The sequence below is a fragment of the Bos grunniens genome, chromosome 23, assembly GCF_055505025.1.
Source record: "Bos grunniens cultivar Pamir isolate PY7600 chromosome 23, Bosgru_T2T1.0, whole genome shotgun sequence".
Classification (NCBI taxonomy): Eukaryota; Metazoa; Chordata; class Mammalia; order Artiodactyla; family Bovidae; genus Bos; species Bos grunniens.
Window position 1 is genome coordinate 33910627 of NC_141187.1, and position 15307 is coordinate 33925933.

Genomic DNA, 15307 nt, shown 5'->3' on the forward strand with positions numbered 1-15307 from the left:
CCTATCATCAAAAGATAAGAGGGAGAAAGGCCTCTGACTTGGTGACCAGGTCCATTGAGTCTCATCTCAGCAGACAGATAGGGACAGATGGCACATTCCAGAAGGTTGTAAAGTGAATGGGTAGCAAGAAGCCAGGAAGGCAAGTATAAAAACCTGCACATGAAAGGAAGGAAAGAGAATGTGTTGAGTAAATAGCTCTAGGCAATAAAATTGTCTTAAAAAAAAAAAAAAAGAATGAGAAGACATAGCAGAGGCTGGCAAACTATAGGCAATTCTGAGCCCGTTTTTATAAATAAAGTTTTATTGGCTCAGCCACACTCATGTGTGCAGATACTGTCCATGGCTGCTTTCACTCTATCACAGCACAGCTGAGCAGTTGCAACAGAGACCATATGCACTGTAAAGGCTAATTACTATTTGGTTGTTTTATAGAAGTTTGCTGGCTCTTGATTAAGAGCATTTATGAGATGAAAATAAGAGATCAAAAGCATAAGTACAGTGTTGAGTCTTGTGAAGGTCTTTCCCAAACAAAGACTAGAGACGAAAACAAATATATGAACTTTTATGAGACTTCAATGTTTCATTAAAACACATTTTAATCCCTTCAGTGTCACCCGGGAATGATGACTGCCTATGTGGTTAGCAGGAGTAGTCACAGAGGGCCTATTCTTTCTGTGTTCCTATTTCTGGAAACTTCAATAAGAAGTTTCAATAAGGAGGAGATAAATCTCTCCTAAGGCGACTGAAACAATTAAAGTCTGAAAACTGCTAATCATCATGTCCTAAGAAATCCCCAAAGTGAAAAGGTGGCAATATACCTACTACATAATGACTTGAATAATTCAGAGCGATGTCACCCCTACAGAATTAAACATCTGTATATGCCTCCTGTGTATAATTTCCTCTCGACTGAGAAGATGAAACTTACTTTTAAAAATTAGCATTAAAGGTTGCGGCAGTAATTTTTTTGGATGAGCAACAAAACCCCTGTGAATGAGGGAAAAAGTTAAAAGGATATTGAATGTTATGGTAGCTCATAAAGGAACCAAAGGCAACAGTGTAAGATTTTAGCTTTCTCACTGCTTTTAATGTTAAACACTAAAACCAGGAAATAATAGTAAACCATAAAGTACTAAAAGCTAATATTAGTCCCTTATAGGAAAAAATTTAGATGTTTAAGGCATTGGTAAGGTCAAAAATAATATTTCCCTTCCCCAAACTCCCTGTTACTTCACTAATATTCATAATTCATGATTTTCTTAACAGATATTGCTATACTTTTTTATATAAATAATACATGCTTACTATAAAGCATTCAAACAAAACTGTGAAGACAATAGAACTCAACCTAATCTGAGATAACCATTATCTAAACCTGAGATAACCATTATTTACATTTTGGTGAACACTCATGAATCTCTATGTATACAAAGTCATCTATATAATTTTACCTACCTGAAAGATCATACATGACAAATTTATTATGGACACCTTTCTTTCATTCTCTTTCAAGAAAAAGGAATAACAAAAAATTAAAATGGCTCTCTATCCAAAGCAGTAGAATACATATTCTTTTCAAGAGTACATGGAACATTCTCCAGGATAGATCACAGGCTGGGCCACAAGAGAATTCTCAATATATTTAAGAAGGCTGAAATCATATCAAGCATCTTCTCTGACCACAACAGTAAGGAGACTAGAAATCAACTACAAGGGGAAAAAAAAAAAAAAACTACAAAAAACCACAAACATGTGGAGGCTAAACAATATGCAACTAAACAACAAATGGAAGGCTGAAGAAGTCAAAGAGGAAATGAAAAAGAAAAACAACTGCAAACAAACGAAAATGGGAACACAATGACCCCAGATCCGTGGGACATAGCAAAAACAGTTCTAAAAGGAAGTTTATAGCCATGCAAGCCTAACCTGAGAAACAAGAACAATGTCAAGTAAATTACCTAACTTTACACATAAAAAAAGTAGAAAAAGGAGAAATAACAAAACCAAAGTTAGTGTTGGCCAACACGATATAAGGAAAGAAATCTAAAGGTCAGAACAGAAATGAATGGAATAGAGACCAAAAAAAAAAAAAAGTAGAAAAGATTAATGAAACTAAGACCAGTTCTTTGAAAATAACTTTGTTGAAAAGATATCTTGGTGGTCTGTCTTGAAAATATCAACAAAACTGATAAATCTTTAGCCAGACTAATCAAGAAAAAAAGAAAGAGGGCTCAAATAAATAAATCAGAAATAAAGAGAAGTTACAAGTAACATCACAGAAATACAAAGGGTCATGAGAGATTACAACAAACAAATACAGGCTTCCCAAGTGATTCAGTGTAAAGAATCCAGCTGCCAATGCAGGAGACACAGGTTTGAACCTTGGGTCAGGAAGATTCCCTGGAGAAGGAAGTGGCAACCCACTTCAGTATTCTTATCTGGGAAATTCCATGAACAGAGGAGCCTGGTGGACTATAACCCATGGGGGTTGCAAAGAGTCAGACGTGACTTAACTAAACAACAACAAACAAATATACACAAACAAAATGGACAATAGAAGAAATAAATTTTTAGAAACATACACTCTCCAAAGACTGAATCAGTAAGAAATAAAAAATATGAACAGACCAATTACCAGTAATTAAATGAGCAGTTAAAAAAAAACAAAATCTCCCAACAAACCAAAGTCCAGGAGCAGACGGCTTCACATGTGAATTCTACCAAACACTGAGGATAGACAGACACTTATCCTTCTTAAAGTATTCCCCAGAGTTGAGGAGAAATACTTCCAAAGTCATTCTCTGAGACTAGCATTACCCTGATGCCAAAACCAAAGACACTGGGAAAATTAAAATGATATTTGTACAGGTAAGAAAATAGAATAAGCAATAAAAAGTAGTTTCAAGTAATAAAACTTTTCCTACCAGTTGGTTCCTCTCAATCTACTGAAATGAACATTTTTGAAATAAACAGTTTTTAAAACCCTCTGCTTTTAAATTATTTTGGTGACCTCCATTTCAAACAGCAGATTTACATCTGTATTTTTGACTTTTGATGAATTAGAGAGGATTATCCTAAAAGTAAAACTTTAGTATACTTATAAATAAAAAGTAAAACAAAAACTTTAGTATACTTATACTCATCTTTCTCCCTCTTCAACACCTTAGTTTCATTATTTTTACATTAAGATTTCCAGCATTTACATATTTTTAGAATAATAATAATTAGGTGTTCCTTTCTTGTCTAAGTTGATATTAAAATTTTAAATCCACTAAAATCCACAGTACAGAATTATGATTATGGAATTCATAGAGGAATACATGTAATAGTATATCTTTTAATTCTGCAGCTCAGAGCAGATTGCCCCAAAGTGGCAATTTTTTTAAGCTTTCTTTCAGCTTTTATAACTTCAATGATTTCATTTCTGGCACAGTTTCTTATTTATATCTCATATTGTATACTCTCTTTTCCAAAAAGATCTTAATGACCCAGATAACCATGATGGTGGTTATCATCACTTAACTAGAGCTAAACATCCTGGAATGCAAAGACAAGTGGGCCTTAGGAAGCATTACTATGAACAAAGTTAGTGGAGGTGATAGAATTCCAGTTGAGCTATTTCAATCCTAAAAGATGACGTTGTGAAAGTGCTGCATTCAATATGCCAGCAAATTTGTAAAACTCAGCAGTGGCCACAGGACTGGAAAAGATCAGTTTTCATTCCAATCCCAAAGAAGGACAATGCCAAAGAATGCTCAAACTACTACACAACGGCACTCATCTCACACACTTGCAAAGTAGTGCTCAAAATTCTCCAAGCCAGGCTTCAATAGTACATGCACCGTGAACTTCCAGATGTTCAAGCTGGATTTAGAAAAGGCAGGAGAACCAGAAATCAAATTGCCAACATGCATTGGATCATAGAAAAAGCAAGAGAATTCCAAAAAAAACATCTACTTCTGCTTTATCGATTACGCCAAAGCCTTTGACTGTATAGATCACAACAAACTGGGGAAAATTCTTCAAGAGACGGGAATACCAGACCACCTGACCTGCCTCCTGAGAAATCTGTATGCAGGTCAAGAAGCAACAGCTAGAACCAGACATGGAACAATGGACTGGTTTCAAATTGGGAAAGGAGTATGTCAAGGCTGTATATTATCACCTTGCTTATTTAACTTATATGCAGACTACATCATGCAAAATGCTGGGCTCAATGAAGCACAAGCTGGAATCAAGATTACTGGGAGAAATATCAATAACCTCAGATACACAGATGACACCATCCTTATGGCAGAAAGCAATGAGCCTCTTGATGAAAGAGGAGAGTGAAACAGCTGGCTTAAAACTCAACATTCAAAAAACGATTATCATGGCATCTGGTCCCATCACTTCATGGCAAATAGATGGGGAAACAATGGAAACAATGACAGACTTTCTTTTCTTGAGCTCCAAAATCACTGTAGATGGTGACTGCAGCCATAGAATTAAAAGACGCTTGCTCCTTGGAAGAAAAGCTATGACCAACCTAGAGAGCATATTAAAAAGCAGAGACATTACTTTGCCAACAAAGGTCCATCTAGTCAAAGCTATGGTTTTTCCAGTAGTCGTGTATAGATGTGAAAGTTGGACTATAAAGAAAGCTGAGCACTGAAGAATTGATGGTTTTGAATTATGGTGTTGGAGAAGACTCTTGAGAGTCCCTTGGATCGCCAGGAGATCAAACCAGTCCATCCTAAAGGAAATCAGTCCTGAATATTCATTGGAAGGACTGATGCTGAAATGCCAACACTTTGGCCACCTGAAGTGAAGAACTGACTCATTGGGAAAGACCCTGATGCTGGGAAAGATTGAAGGTGGGAGAAGAAGGGGACGACAGAAGATGAGAAAGTTGAATGGCATCATCAACTTGATGGACATGAGTTGGAGTAAGCTCTGGGAGCTGGTGATGGACAGGGAGACCTGGTGTGCTGCAGTCCATGGGGTCGCAAGGAGATGGACATGACTAAGCGATTGAACTGAACTGATACTTTCTTCTGTTTTGCTAGAGAATTTCCTCAAAAAATCAGTTTTTCATATGGAATATTGGGGGTAAAATTTCTGATTCCCTGTCCAAATATAATTTTACTCTGCCCTCACTCTGATAAAATGGCTGAACCTCATTTGTTTCTAGGATAGTTCCCTTGTAAGATGACCTGTGTATTCTCTCTGTAAGTCTTTAAGATGGTGTGTTTTTGTTTTTGTTTCCCTTTATTCTAAGTGTTCTGACCACGTACAGTCCTTTACTCATCCCTCTAGATCTATTTCAATAGGTTATATCAACTCCAACATTCATATGAAATGCTTTTCTATTATTTTTACTCTTTTAACTTTTTCTATGATGTTTCTTTTTAACCTCTGGAGTTCCTGTTAGAAGGCTATTGGTCATTTTTAATCTATTCACTATTTGGACTTACTTTTCTCTCATATTTTTCATCTGTCATACTGCATGTTATACAGATTTTCCCTGTTTTCTACCAAACAAGTAGCTTAATTTGTGCACTATCAGTTAATTTAATTCTATATTACAGTTTCCATATTTTCAACTGCTAAGCATTGTTTCCTGTCCTCTGATTACTCCTTTTCACAGCAGCTAATTCCTATTTTATGTATATAATATTCTCTCAAATCCCACTGAAGTTATTAAATTAAAAAAAAACTTTTGTTAAGTTCTCTGCTCTACTTTGAACCATCTGAGCTCAGTTCTTTGGTGTATCTTCTTTCTTTGACATCCTATAGATTTTCCTCGAATATTTTATGATCCTTGGGTTTGGTTATGTTTTTGGAGGAAAATATTTCACACTTTTTTGAAGTTGAGTAGAGAGAAAAGGAGTGAAATAAAAGAAAAGAATAGTTTCTCTTCAGCACTTACATGTTAATTAACATTCAACAAATTCTTAATTATTCAGAAGAATTTGGGAATTTGTTTCCTACTCAGAGAAGTGAAATGGAGTAGAAGAAATGGAACAGAAGGTCTCCAAAGTATTAAATCTGATTACCCTCAGATTTTATCATCTATAATCTAGGGTTTCTAATAGTTATATATAAATCTAAATCACATCTTACTGCAAAGGAGATCAAACCAGTCAATCCTAAAGGAAATGAACCCTGAATATTCACTGGAAGGACTATAGCTGAAGTTAAGCTTCAATACTTCAGCCACCTGATGCAAAAAGTTGACTCACTGGAAAATACCTTGATTAAAGATTAAAGGCAAAAGAAGAAGGAGGTGGCAGAGGATGAGATGGTTAGATAGCATCACCAACTCAGCGGACGTGAATTTGAGCAAACTCTGGAAGATAGTGGAGGACAGAGGAGCCTGGCATGCTGCAGTCCATGGGTCAGAGTCATTATGTCCATAACTTAGCAACTGACCATCACCTTACTGACAGTCTTAAAATGCACAAAATCGTCAACAATAGAAACTGTATATTTAGTATAAGAATTAACCTACATTTTCCTCCCTCTACATCTTCCCCCAAACTCTACTTACATTTGTTGTCATTTTCAGAAATGGGTTCTTACTGTCCCATGGGAAATGATAAAAATCCTTGGTCTCTGGCTCTTACAAGGGTCAGTTCAGTGTAAGCAGGAAGAACACTGGCACTGGGAGAAGACTGGTCCCTCTTACCTGCTGCGTGGTGCTGGTGACAATGCCCTGCTGGAGGCGATAGGCCTGCTCTTGAAGGTATTTTCTAGTCTCATGATTCCGGAGCAGATAGTTTTCTATCTGGAAATTAAGCACAGGTCTCTCTCAAGAACACATGTCAACTCAGCAGAGAGTAAAGTCATCAGTGAAACAGCCAGCAGCTGAAGTGAAGACCCAAGCAACTAATTTTCACATCCTGCCAGTGCCCTGGCCCCACAGAATGTACGAGATGGGGAAATGGACTATCAGATGCATTATAGGTGTTCTTAGTTAGAAATTTTACTTGCAGGTAACAGGGGTGATTTTTATATGACTCAGTATTTGACAAAGAAGAGCAAATGTTTAATTGCCTGCAGGGTTAGACACCCCATTTACTGCCTTTTCATCACTTTCCTGAACATGATTGTAATCTTTCCCTCTCATAAATTTTTAACCAATAAACAGTTCAGAAGCTAAATAAGTACCCCTACAGAGTATGAATGGTCTTCTCTGAACCTCTTGGCCTTATTCCAGGGGTAGAATTCACCAGCATTCAGAAAATTCTTTAAAGGAAAAAACAGGTACAAAATTGGAAGGATACAGGCTGGTCCATCTCAAAGCTATATACTAATTTCCTTAATCTACCAGGCTTACATGTATTTTTAAAAATAGGAATGATTTTAGTAAAAGTATCAAAAATTAGAAAATGGATTCCTACAGAAAATGAAGTCTTAAAGTTACTTGACAATCTATATTTTTATACATAGACAATGTTTTATGAAAAACTTAAAAATACAAATGATAACTAGACTGGAATAAAGTATTTAAGAAGAACAATATACACATTGGGCAAAAAAATGTAGTATAAACTATTGGGGATAATGAATACCTATTAAGGTGTTTTTTTTAAGAATGATCTGAGATAACTAAGTATGCCATCTATTTTTTTAAGTTGTTGCTTTTATTTGTCTTATTAATGCAACTTAACCATTTGGCTTCTAATTTGTCACTATAGTTCCCTAAGAACGTCTAATAACTATGAGGCTTTCAGCATTATTACATTTTCATTTTAGTTTTGCATATGCTAAAATGACTACTACTTAATACCAATTAGGAACAATTAAAACAGACTATAATTACTATCATCCCTGGAAACTACAAAGCAGAGCAAAATGTACTATTATACTAAACATAAATGAAGAAATTATAAAACAGAAAGATCCCTGAAATGGAGCATCATTAAAGTGACACATTAATACCATGACATTATATTACGTTAATTTTCTCTTGCTGCTTCCCAAGAAGTCATCTCTTTCCAAGGTGACATTACCATCAGTTAGAATGTCTTTGCTAAAAACAGATTCTTGCCTGAAACTGGCAGACACACATTGCCCCCTAGTTTGGGGTGCTTTTGCTTTGTTACTTGTTCTACATTTGGCCTCACTAAGCCCTGGCCATGGGCCAGTTCTGAGATCAGCTTGTTTACTCAGGAGGCTCTGCTCATATACAGGCAGTGCACCCAAGGCAGCCCCAGGCACTTCCAGGACTGCCCCAGGGGCACCAACCGGGCTTCACAGACTGAGCTTGGACGGAGGATTTTAGAAAAAAATTAGTATTCAAAGCTCATTTCTAACAGCTAGTACAGGGAGAGAAGAAAGACAACGCTAAGAGTCTTTAAAAACAGTCATGTACACATCACCACTGAAAAGTATTTGCATCTTGAATTAACAGGGTGAATTTTCCTTCTATGCACCTTTAGGTGCCAAGGCAGAAAACCAGGACAGGACGGGGCTTGACTCAAGTCAAATGGAAAGGGGAGAGCCAAGAGTGTCATTATCACATTGCCAGTACCCCTGGGCAGCAGTGACCTGGGAGACAGTCTAGAATCTGTTAGACACCTTCAGTCTCACTGCTGAAAACAGCAGCAGCACATAGGCAAAAACCATGTGTTTTAATAAAGGAATCTTGTATTTTAAAATAATAAAGATTGAACACAGAATCACAATATTGTTCTTCAATAGAGTAAAATTAAAGGGCAAGAGGACAGGGTTCTGTGACAATGAAAAATGGAATATATAAAAGCATAGTATAGGAAAAGAAAACAATAAATATGAGCTTTAAAGGCAACAATTTTCATTTAAAAAACACAAATTTTTTAATTAACATATTTGCATACTCTGTTCTTTCTTTTTTTATCCTCTCCTTTTCTGTCTTCTCTGATTTTAAGCATTATATATGATCCACTTTTTTCTCCTTTCTTAAAGAATTATATTTTAGTGGTTGCCCTAGTATCTGCAAAGTACATTTACAATTAATTCAACTCTTCTTTCAAATAACACTGAAATTGCTACTTGAACAACACAGGTTTGAACTGCACAGGTGTGCTTGTAAACAGATATTTTTCAATAGTAAATACTTCAGCACTACATGGTCCATGGTTGGTTGAGCCCGTAGATGTAGATAAGGTGGGCCAATTGTAAGTTATACTCAGATTAACCCCAGGCTGTCCATTTCACAAGTAGTACAGGTACATTAATGACAGTCTTGCCAATTTCTCCCTTTCATCCCTTTAACACCACTTAGAAAGTCTTTATTTCTTATTTTTGAAGAAAAATTTTGCTAGATGCAGAATTCCAGTCTGTTTTTTTTTTTCCTTCCAAATACTTTAGTATTTCACTCTATTTTCTTGTTTGCATGATTTCTGACTCAAAGTCTGATATAATTCTTGTCCTTATTTCCCAATATGCAAGATGTATTTTCCCCTGTCCTCCTTCAACATTTTCTCCTTGATTTTCAGCAGTTTGAATACGATGTGCTTACATGTTGATTTTTTTTGGCGGGGCGGGGGATGGTGAGGTGGGGGGGTAGGGAGGTATTTATTTTGCTTGGTGTTCTCTGAGTTCCCTGGATCTGTGGTTTGGTTTCTGTCATTAATTTCAAAAAATTCTCAGTTATTACTTCTTCTGTTCCTTTCTCTTTTTTCTCCTTCTGATATTCCCATTACAAGGCTATTCAATGTTTTGTAATTTTTCCCACAGTTCTAGAATATTCTGTTCTTTTTCCCTCCTATTCTATTTTTCCTCTTTGCATTTCAGTCTGGAGGAAATATTTTAGAAAAAAATATGTTTGAGTGGCAAAGTTTTTTCAGGGAAGTTTCTACTGACATATCCTCAAACTCAATGATTCTTTCCTCCACTGTCTCCAGCCCACTGATGAGCTAATAAAAGGCATTTTTTTGTTAGTTACAGCATTTCTGTCTTCTAGCACTTTCTTTTGATTTTTTTTCTTAGTTCCTCTTTCTCTGCTTTTAATACCTATCTGTTCTTGCATGTTTTTTTTTTTTTTTTTTTACTTTTTCCATTAAAGCCCATAACATATTTGATTATAATTGTTTTAATGACCTGTCTGATAATTCCAAACTCTGTGTCATATCTGAGTCTGGTTCTGATATTTGCTTTGGCTGCGCACACTGTGGTTCTTCTTGTCTTTTAGCATGCCTTGTCATTTTTTGTTGAAAGCCAGATATAATGTATCTAGTAATAGGCACTGAGGTCATCAATCTTTTAATGTGAAGTTTTTATGTTCATCCAGCTAGAAACTCGGAGAAGGCAATGGCACCCCACTCCAGTACTCCTGCCTGGAAAATCCCATGGACAGAGGAGCCTGGTAGGCTGCAATCCATGGGATAGCTGAGGGTTGGACACGACTGAGCGACTTCACTTTCACTTTTCACTTTCATGCATTGGAGAAGGCAATGGCAACCCACTCCAGTGTTCTTGCCTGGAGAATTCCAGGGACAGGGGAGCCTGGTAGGCTGCCATCTCTGGGGTCGCACAGAGTCGGACACAACTGAAGTGACTTAGCAGCAGCAGCAGCAGCTAGAAACTGGGTTGTGTTGAATGTCTGCTGTAACTGTGTATGTCAGGGGCTTTAAGTTCTTCTATCAACCTGTTTATGTCTCTCCTGCTATTTTGGGGTTTCCCTAGAAATGCCTCCTTAAATAGTGTCTTACAGCTTTGCTCAGTTGTAATTCACTGTTATTATAGTTGATGTGTGATATAATGTAATAGGGAGGGGAAACATTCTATAACCTTAAGACTAAATTTAGGCTTTTTTTTTTTTTTTTTTTTTTTGAGAAAAAAAAAAAAAATAGGTCTGAGTCCCTGGACTGTAACCTTTATAAGTGTTTCTTGGCCCTCTTTTTTCCCCCCTCCCTATGTGAAACAAAAAGCTGGAAGGGGATACAGTGGTCTGCCTTTCACTAGGTCAGGTAAGACTCTCATAGAATAGTTTCTCTTGAGGGTTGTCTTTTGTTACAGAGGATAGCATGTTCTGACTGTATTTCAAAACAGTTCCCTTTTCCCATCCCCCTGCCAGAAACGTGAGTGAATTATCCTCCAGTCTTCACTGTGATAACATGTTAGGGTTCTTATAATTAAACCCAGGCAAGGGTCAGAGCCTACCTAAGACTGAGCCTCTAAGAGTTTTTAGCTCTCAAATTAGTCCACACTAAGCCTGCAACAATTCATCAATTGCTGTTTAAGCATTCCTCTGAGTTACTGGCTCCACTAGCTTCTGCTCCTGGTAAGCTGATCCTGGCTTTGAGTTTCTGTATTACCATTTCCAGGGTGACAGTTTGCATGTCACCTCAATTCTCTGGCAGACCTAAGAAAAGTCACTCATTTTCTGTTAAGCTTTTTTCTTGAGAGAATGGGAATGATGACTTGCAAACTCTGCATGTCTAATCTGAAATCAGAAACCTCATCTCTATAGAATATGTCTTCTGTTATATTTCCTTTAGGAAAGCATAAAGATAAGTAACATTTGTATTTTGCTTTATGATCGACAAATTGCTTTTCATGTACACTACCTCATTTGATCCTTATGGAGACCTTAGGCAAATTAGACACGCTTTCAGTTTTCTTATCCATAAAATGAGGATATAATAGAACAAAACTCATGGATTTACTTTAAAGTTGACAAGTATTAATTTATGTAAATCATTTAATATAGTGTCAGGCCCCCAGCACGAACTATATTCTAAGTGTCAGCTAAACACTGTTATTGTGTAGCTTTATTTTTTATATAGATGAAGAAACCAAAGTTCAGAAACACTAAGTACTTACAGAACTTACATAGCTGGGAAGAGTCTGACTTGGAACTTTTGAACACAAATCTTAGATGGTTTCTTTTGCAACCCCACACTTTCCTCTTCCTCAGCTCCCAACCTTACTCCCTTAATTCACTGAACGTCTAAAGAACATCTAAGCGTGCATACCAGGTACTGCACTAGCTTCTGAGAATAAAACAAGATGAAAAATGCGGGCTCTGCCTTCAAAGAGCTCAGTCACTGGGAGGGAAAAAAAAAATGGAGGCAGGTAACTTAAAACAATGTCACCAGGCCAGTGGAAGAACCACCTACCTACTGGGGGAAAGGGACTCTGAGAAGTCTTCCTGGATAGGCTGACCCTGGATTTCAGTCTCGACAGACATGTACAGTAGTGGGGTAAGCACGAGTATCATCTAGACTCAAGCAGTGATTCTCAAATGTTAGAAAGCATCAGGAAAGCTCAGAAAAACCCAGATGGCTAAGTCCTGCCTCAGTTTCTGAGGCCCAAGAATCTGCATTTCTATCAAGTTCCCTGAAGTAGAGAAAAACAAAGACCATGGGGTGGTTAAGAGATGAAATTGACAGTGAATAGGAGACAGATCCTGGGTAGAAATTCTTGCCAAGCTTAGGAGATTAGGCTTTATCCTAAAAGCCTCTGGGGAGGACTGGATTGAAGGTTTTAGTCTGATCAAATTCACCAAGAAGAAAGATGGCTATTTTTGACTGTGGCATGGAAAACAGACAAAGGGATGTAACCATCCTGGTGAGAGAGGATGAGGTTGGAACAAAAGCATCTGTTATAGGAATAGAGGGAAGGAGAGTAAATGAAGAGATTTATGCTACACAGTTAGTAAACTTGGTGATAGATTGGCTGCAGATGATATAGGGAAAAAGAAGTCAAACTTAGGAGACTGGACAGAGGGTGGCACCACCAGAGGAAAGCCCAAAGAGGGAAGAAAGATTTAGGAGATTTCCCAAATAATAGCATGATAAATGTGGAGTCAGATGGGAAATATTTGAGCATATCCTAAGTAGATACAAAGGTAGCCATAACCATAGAAAGAGAAGGATGAAGACATGAAAGAGTGAACGAATGACTGACAGGGCAAGTTACCAGCAAAGGGCAGAGATGCTGGGGTCAAAGGCACCATGGATGGCTGGGCTTCTAAGGGAAAGCACCCACCCTCCTCTGGGGTCACCAGAAAGGAAGCGGGAATGGGTGTGGATTCCGACACATTTATAGAAAAAGATGACAGAGATCTCAACAATATCCTGTTTCTCGATGAAGAAGGAAGGGAAGGTTCAGGCTGTTGAGGATGAAGGATGTGCTAGCTGACATGGATTTCTACACATTCTCTAAAGGATAAAGAGGAAGTTATCCATGCCTGAGCTCTGGCATGCTGATGTTATAAGAATGTTCTTTCACTCCACCTAATGTTCACAAGTTTTAATCTTTCTTATCTTATTCCTCCCCCAGTCATGCATTATGCCAGTCATAATCACAAGAATACAAATATGAAAATAGCTTTGTAAAATACAAAGTACTGTTCATACATTCAAAATTATTATTCACATAATTCCATTCAAATGTGAATTTATTATAATTAAGCTATTGATCCTTCAGTACCTTCTGGAGAGCCTCTTCTGTCTTTTCAGGGTTTGTTTTTAAGGCCTGAGAAGCATCGTACATAGGAATTGGCATAAATCTCAATGTGTAGTTCCTAGAAAAAAGGAGAAAATGTTGTTTATTAAAAATAACTTCCTATTACTTTAATTCCACACTCTTTTTTGAAAAATCTGAAAAGAGAATTGCCAAAGTGTCTTAGAAAATTCTAAACTACTGGAACATCTTAGGCCCCATGATTATAGGGTCCGCCTTCTTTCCTATCCACGTGTGCAACACCACGGGTGACCTCGTCACTCTGTCTGCAAAACTGACAGAATCTGAAGGAAACTGGTTTTGTTGTTTGGCTTTTGGCTTTCAATTACAGCAAGGACAGGACTTTCAAACTGAAACTGCAGAGATGGACTGAGAGAAAGGCTACGGGGAAATGTCCAGATCAACTCACTCACTTGGATTTCGATTACCAACAGATCTGAAGGTACCTTGATGACCCCTGATGATGGATGACAGGCCCTGAACAGTAGAGAAAAACCCCAAAATAGAACCAAAACATTTGCTTGCCAAGCCAAGGACATGAGCATCCACAATAACAGTCTGTTCAGGCTCTGGGCTCCTTTAAATAAGCGAGTCCAAGACCAGTGACTGTCTAGAAAACCTTCCTGCCTGGCTCAACACCCTGACCTCTGAGGGCCTGGCAGTCTGCACCCCACCCCGAGAACCCCAGGCTCTTGACACCAGGTAAAGCAACTCTGGGTCTATTTATTACCTCAGGGCTGCTGACCAGTTGACACAGGAATGCAAGGGTGAGTCATTTTTGCATGAGAACACTTAAAGCTGTACTCTGGCCTCTGCTCCTGACCTTGCTACAAAGTGCTATGGGTCAGGATGAATGTCCACACCTGCTCCCCTTCCACAAACTCAAGCCCTGGGGGCACCTTCTCTTTCCCACCCCAAATGTATGTGTTTCTACAACAAGACACTAAGAAGATTGACCTGGTAGGCCACATGTTAGCAGCTGAGGCATAGGCTTCACACAGCTGGCTTATTTTAGGTCTCTAAACAAGAAGCAGCACTTGAGGTGTGATTCTTATGGTTGGTTAGATGGCTTCTACTGGAAAAATAAATTAACAACTAACTCCTAAAACAGGAATGAATAATGAATAAATAATAAAGAAAATAAACAGTCATCTTAATAATAGCAGTCATCTGGATGGTTACCTAATGGGGGAAAAAAAAAAAAACTGTTCTTCATCCAGTCCAACTTACAGGGTGACTTTAAAGTAAAATAACCAGCAAAGACAAGGCTGTTATTTCTGTAACTTTCATTTTTACCTCAACTTTGCTTGAGCAAAATTGCTTTTGTTTGACTTAAGAGGAGCCAGAAAACTGAAACTAAGGGACAATATGTCTTTTTTTTTTTTGGCACACTTGATGATTGTCTTTTCCCTCATCCACTTTGCATCATGCTTCAGACCAGCATGGTTTACTTAAACCAAATGTGGTTTCACACCATTGGCATCTTGGACCTCAGAATATATGAGACTGTAATCCAGGGAGCCCTACTCTTGGCTTCTCACAGACCTGTCTTGGCTGGCAGTCTGCAAAATCATCAGGGTGGCAGCTGTGCTGTTAGTACCCAAATGCAATGACTGGTAAATAACTGTTTCCTTTCAAAGGTTTTGTGGTGCAATAGGTGTAATTATAGGAGGTTGTGCAGTCACAGAAGGCTCCCAGGAAGGGTGGCCATGGTGACTGATGGTATAAGCTGCCTTATCCCTGTTTAGTGATGGCAGAAGTGGCAGCAACTTTGACCTTCTGGCTAAAGGAAAACCACAGGATTTAGAATTGGAAGGTACTTAAAGACAATTTACTCTGAATTCTCACTTTATATATATATAAAAAATCA

At 37.8% G+C, this 15307-nt stretch overlaps 1 protein-coding gene across 24 annotated transcripts in view; it reads right to left on the reverse strand.

The window, feature by feature from the left end:
• The window catches only part of CARMIL1 (capping protein regulator and myosin 1 linker 1), a 307540-nt gene that overhangs the window by 66519 nt on the left and 225714 nt on the right, over nt 1-15307 (reverse strand). For all 24 annotated transcript variants that reach the window (XR_015152305.1, XR_015152306.1, XR_015152307.1 and 21 more), the window contains 2 exons: nt 13405-13498; nt 6671-6769 (listed from right to left, as the gene is read on the reverse strand). Coding sequence is in view for 21 of the 24 variants with exons in the window: in XM_086369940.1 (XP_086226066.1) it covers nt 6671-6769; nt 13405-13498 (193 nt within the window). In the remaining 3 variants the exon portion in view is untranslated. The remainder of the gene's footprint in view (nt 1-6670; nt 6770-13404; nt 13499-15307) is intronic.